At 47.7% G+C, this 6,000-nt stretch overlaps 1 protein-coding gene across 10 annotated transcripts in view; it reads right to left on the bottom strand.

The window, feature by feature from the left end:
* Positions 1-394: 394 nt before the first annotated feature.
* Positions 395-6,000, bottom strand: part of HHAT (hedgehog acyltransferase) — a 353,352-nt gene continuing 347,746 nt past the window's right edge. For all 10 annotated transcript variants that reach the window (XM_043485093.1, XM_043485098.1, XM_043485097.1 and 7 more), the window contains one exon: positions 395-1,364. In XM_043485093.1, the coding sequence (XP_043341028.1) occupies positions 1,273-1,364 (92 nt within the window). In that variant the 3' untranslated portion in view covers positions 395-1,272. The remainder of the gene's footprint in view (positions 1,365-6,000) is intronic.

The following is a 6,000-nucleotide window of genomic DNA, read 5'->3' as shown; positions in this document are numbered from 1 at the left end:
TGGGAGTTTAAATCTCATTGAGCTAATAACCGCAGCCAGGACACAAGGACAATACCAAATGACTAACAGGAGACGGTGGGGACAGACCAGGTCCGCGTGCACCTTTTACTCAATGACAATTAATTCATGTGCTTGAGATGTTGTTCTATTCTCCCATAATTGGGTACACTATGGATTCAAATTTTAGAGCTGCTTCACTTACCCTCTACCCCTCAGGAAAAAAAAAAAAAAAAGCAAAGCCAAATGGAAGTATTCTGAATTATCTACCACTTGAGGCCATTAGTGGCCTGTTAGCATCCTTCCAGAAGAGTGAATAATTCAGAATTAAGTGTGTTTTGACTTTAAACATTTTCTTCAAAAAATATTCAAGACAATTTTACAAAAATATGAAGTATCGGTATGATAGGAAGGGCTCCATTTTATTGGAAACAAACAACATAAACCACTGAGGATGAACCACTCAGGGGAAGAGGACTGTTGGGACCCGCATGGAGAGAGGAGACCCCACAGGAAGTCCTCTTTACCCTCTTTGACTTGCCCTGTAGCACCTGTCTGTCATACACTGTTCCCTGTGGGTTTTTTTTAAATTATACTTCTTTACTAGGAAATAATTAACTGTCAGGTAGAGGAACTGCTCTGTTTATACTTCCCTGCAGATCTAGGGAACAAGCAACCAAATGGAGATCACCCTAATGAATGATGAACTCAAGTAACAGCCCTCCTTAGGTACTGACATCTATATTCTATCTCCCTTGACCCAGTGTTAGCAACACAGGTGTGGCTTTGTCACGCCCCTGCCAAGGAGCTAAAATGTGATGCTCCCCTCAGTGCTGGTTCTACAAACTGCACTACAGGAAGCAGGGAAGGGGCCACTTAAATGCCACTGACCCAACATGTTTCAGAAACACTGCCCAGTGGAAGACAGGCCTATCACTAATCAGAATTTATATGCCTCAATCAAGAAACGTCTGTTGCATTTAATTCTCGGTAAAGGACAAAGAACCTGGGGTCTGGACCACAACATCACCATCTACGGCTAGGCAAGACGTTTTACTGCTTGGGGTCCAGCTTACTCTATAGGCAAAGGAGGAGGATGGGAAGAGGATCTCTAAGTTCCCAAAGTTACGAGAGCTCAAGTTTCCAGTCTTGGAGTGAGGTAACTTCAACAAAAGATGAGCAGGTCCCCTGGAGGTTACCTTGAGGTTCGAGGTGACGGTGGAGCACCGTGTGCCCTGGAAACCAATGACAAGGGCGGACCTAGGCCCGGCGCAGTTAGTTGCCAGAGTACGCGTGGGCCCAGGCGATGCCCACGTGGGAGTAGCAGTACAGGAATCCCAGCACGGACAGGGTCACACACGGCCAGCCTGCAGGAGGACGACAGAGACGGGAGAGGGTGAGACGTGGCCGGGGCAGGACCGCCCACTGGTGCAAACCGTCCCCTTCGGAGAAGGCAACCTAGGAAACAGCATGGGCCTCAGTTTAGGCATGGAGACACACGTCTCCTAGGTCACCTCATGGTGTTCAAACCGGAACACCAGCAGGCTGACCCCTACTTCCCCACTGGGGTCATCCTCCAGCAAGTGGACCCCTGCATGCCCACTGGGGTCATCATAAAATGAGGGGAGCCCTATCACACACACAAATTATGTTTAGAAACAGGACAAGCTTTTGAAGAATACATATTTAGAAGACGAAAGTACTTAATAACAAAAAAAAGATGCAAAGTCCACGAGACCCATAATAGATCTCAAAACACACGTTGACCATTGAATTGCACACCATCCAGAAGCACACAGAAGCCCAGGATAACCAGGTACTTTTTTCAGCTTCAAGATGGACCCATCCTGCTTGGAGGCCCTCAGATCCGTCACCTCCGTGGCTCAGACCCAGATGCCAGGGGACCTGTTACACCTATTACAGGGGTCCTCAGTAACCTCAGGGAGCAGGAAGAGGGGAGGGGGCTTCGGGAACAGAAGGCAGACCCAGACTTCAGCTGTGTGTAGGGCGAGGCATCAGCAGGTGTTTGGTAAACACGGGAGCCAGAGACTGGCTGCGGAGGTGGGAGAACAAAGAGGTTTCATTTACACAAAGCTGGGCTGTGGTGATGGATGCGCAGCTGTGCTTGGCCCTCTGGCTGTCAAGGGTCATCCCCGGGGAAGCTTCTGCCCCGCACACACAAGTGCAGGGAGCCCTGACCAGAGGTGAATTCAGTCTGGACCACCGCTGGGCCCTGAAAATTCCCCCTCGTGTCACTGCGTGCCATGCAGAGAGGCAGCAAGACAGCAGCGGTCCTGACTCCACTTGGAGACCCCAGCACCATCTCAGCTTCTCATCCACACAGTGGGAGGCCCAACATACAGGAAAGCATGTGGAATCAAAGAAGATCACAGATTTGGTAGCGTTTTAAAAAAGTGTGTCAGAAAGGCAAAGGATTTTCTGAGAACTCGCTTATGTCCACACAGCTCATTAGTCATTTTATCACACGCGTGTGCCTACAGACAGTAACCCCAGCATGTGCTAGATGGCTGCCAAGAACCCATTCTCCTTTCCTGACCTCAGGAGTTAAGATCGGTGATGACAAGGCACAGACAGATTCCACGGGTCGCCCTGCCACCGCGTTCAACGAGCACTTGACGGGCCTCTGCTGTGGGCCTGGCCCTGCTCTGGACTGCACGTCTTCCTCTGTGGTCACCTAAGGAACGAGGTCTTCACCTGCAGCAGCTGCTAACTAAGCAGGTCTGACCCAAGTGTCGGGGGGTGTGCTGGCGGCAGAGCCCCCCCTTCCTCAGAGCTCAGATAAGCACGGGGTCATAAAACTGAAAAGAACTGAGGGTGGGCGGGCATTCTGGCAACATGCCAAGGTTGCTATGCTGCACAGTTGCCCAGACTTGTCAACCATTAACAAAAAAACATGGCATCCAAAAGGGTTCTGTCCCACCAAGGGAACACCGACGCCATCCTGCCGTCCTCTTTCCCCAGTAAGTCGTCTTCTTCCATGTTGTCCCTTCTTACCAGGCTTTCCAATCCTATGTGCCTGGAAAACTCCCTTATCCCCACATCCTCAAACACATGCACGCATGCATGCATGCACGCACACACACACACACACACACACTCTTTCTCTCTCGCTCCATTAAGATGACTTACAAAGACTGGTGGGCTGTACCATATTGCTCAAAGGAAAAGATCCTACACTGAGGCCCCCTGCACACACTGTACATTCACAAGAGCTAGGCCCCCCCCCAGAATTAATGATGTATGCCGTTTCCTGGTGGGCTTTTGATACCTGGATTTAACAACAAGTGAACAGTGAGTCAGCACTGAAGATGTTATGAATAGGATGTCAGATGATGTTTGCAAAAGATTAGGGGATAGTGAATAGGCCAGATTATTTAACAGTTACAGCTACATGCACACAAGTAGGATGTATAGCACAACAGATTCAATGACGCGCACCAAGGTAGGTGTATAACAGGAGTTAACAGGATGTGGGTGGTTTTATCCTGATACTGTTCACAGGATACTGGCAGGTTGTATAATAACTACAGCTAATGAGAGACAGGTAGGACACAGAGGGGAATGGCTGTAGCTAGTAGAAAGTGAGCCATGCAATTTCACTTGAGGTTATTAAAGCTGAGCCATTCTCTGAGCAATTACATCAGTATGAAAGGACTGGAAAGGCAGAGGCTCGGGATACTGAAGGAAAAGACCATTATCATGCAGGGCTATGGGAAGTCAAAGGATATGTCTAATTGGTTCTCTGGAACATAGAGGGATCATCCGGAGAAGGCAATGGCACCCCACTCCACTGTTCTTGCCTGGAGAATCCCAGGGACGGGGGAGCCTGGTGGGCTGCCATCTATGGGGTCGCACAGATGCGGCCACAACTGACGCAACTTAGCAGCAGCAGCAAAGGGATCATCAGAACAAGACGCAGGTCTAAGGCAAAACTCTGTTTAAAAAGTAACATTGTAGAATGGTGCAGCCACTATGGAAAAGAGTATGGAGGTTCCCCAAAAAGTCAAACATAGAATTACCACATACATACCCCAAAAGAATTCAAAGCAAGAACTAGAAGAGATATTCCTACACCCAAGTTCACAGCAGCACTGCTCACGACAGCACGAAGTTAGAAGCAGCCCCAGCATCTACTGCGAGACGAGTGGATATACCAACTGTGGTCTCTGTATATAATGGAATGTTAATAAGCTTTAAAAAGGGAATTCTGACACAGGCTATGACATAGATGAACTTTGAAGATATGCTAAATAAAATAAGCCAGGCACAAAGGGACAAATACTGCAAGATTTCCACTTATCTGAGGTACCTCAGTTCAGTTCAGTCGCTCAGTCTTGTCCAACTCTTTGTGACCCCATGAATCACAGCACACCAGGCCTCGCTGTCCATCACAAACTCCCGGAGTTTACTCAAAACTCATGCCCATCGAGTCGGTGATGCCATCCAGCCATCTCATCCTCTGTCGTCCCCTTCTCCTCCTGCCCCCAATCCCTCCCAGCATCAGGGTCTTTTCCAATGAGTCAACTCTTCGCATGAGGTGGCCAAAGTATTGGAGTTTCAGCTTCAGCATCAGTCCTTCCAATGAACACCCGGGACTGATCTCCTTTAGGATGGACTGGTTGGATCTCCTTGCAGTCCAAGGGACTCTCAAGAGTCTCCTCCAACACCATAGAGTAGTCAAATTGACAAAGACAAATAATACAATGGTGGTTGCCAGGGGTTGAGAGGAGGGGGGAGTTAGTGTTAAATGGTTACAGAGTTTTAGCTTTGCAAGGGGAAAACTGTTCTGAATAAGGTTGGTGGCTGCATAACAATGTGGGTGGACCACTGTAGACTAAAAATGATTAAAATGGTACCTTTTATGTTATATATTATTTACCACAATAAAAAATGTATCCTGAGTGAAACAAGACATCAACAAAATAATACACGTGGTATTACTCTATTTGTATGAAATGAAAACTTATTTATAGTAACAAAAAGCATGTCAGTGGTCACCTGGGGCTGGAGCAGAGGGAGAAACAGACTACAACGGGGCCCTAGGAATCTTTGGGGATAAAGATGCTGTGCATCCTGATTATGGGACTGCTTTTCAGTATATATACAACTGGAAAATACATCAAATGGATGTATATTATTGTGCACAAATTATTTCTCAGTAAAGTTTTGCCGTTCTAAAGGTGTTTTCGGAACATCAGCAAATCACAGACTTGCAGTGCTATGCTGCAATGTCCTAGGCTATCTACGCCCCAAGGCATTCAAATTCAAATAGCAGGAAGATGCAGTTCATTTTCACACGATGCTGAGTCTTCAGTCCCTCGCCTCCCCGGGGCGAGCACAGAATAGAACTTGCCGCGTGTGGGACTGAACGCTGGGCTGCCCTCATCGTTTGTTCTTCTACTGGAGCCTCTGAGAAAGATGACCAGAGAAACTCTCTTAGCCACACAGAGTCATTCAGCTGCTGAGTCAGCACAAATCCCTATTCCTATCCTGGGGACTAAATCAGTCCTTCCTAAGGGGACAGGAGTGAGCTGAGCTGCTGAACTATGGATGAGCTGTCTCTTTACCCCACCAAAGGCTCGCTCTGCTGTCAAGTCAGGCAACACTGCGGCAATCTTGGCTCTAATAAGGTCTTTTCAAAGCCCACACCCCACTGTTGACCATTTTCAGAAGAAGATGGCTGGTGAGCAGAAGATGAACAAACTGCATGACGCCTTCTTCTCAGTCAGCCAGAACCCTAGTCTCTGTCCACACGTGAGTAGTTACATATGCAATCTGCTATACAGTTTACAAAGAATACACAGTCTTAGTGAATTCGCACAACAGTATGAGATAGAAATTACTAACTTATACTAATATTCTTGCTTGAAGCTCTACTGCCTCAAAAGGGTCCAGAGACCACAACCCAAGCCCAGATGGTTCAGTTGAATCCTGCTTGGAGAACAGTTTGAAGGACCTGCATCTGTCCTTTAGCTTTACCTA

This window comes from Cervus canadensis, chromosome 13 (genome assembly GCF_019320065.1).
Source record: "Cervus canadensis isolate Bull #8, Minnesota chromosome 13, ASM1932006v1, whole genome shotgun sequence".
In the NCBI taxonomy this organism is placed as follows: Eukaryota; Metazoa; Chordata; class Mammalia; order Artiodactyla; family Cervidae; genus Cervus; species Cervus canadensis.
Note: the sequence above shows the minus strand (reverse complement) of the source record. Positions and strands in the feature narration are given on the sequence as shown.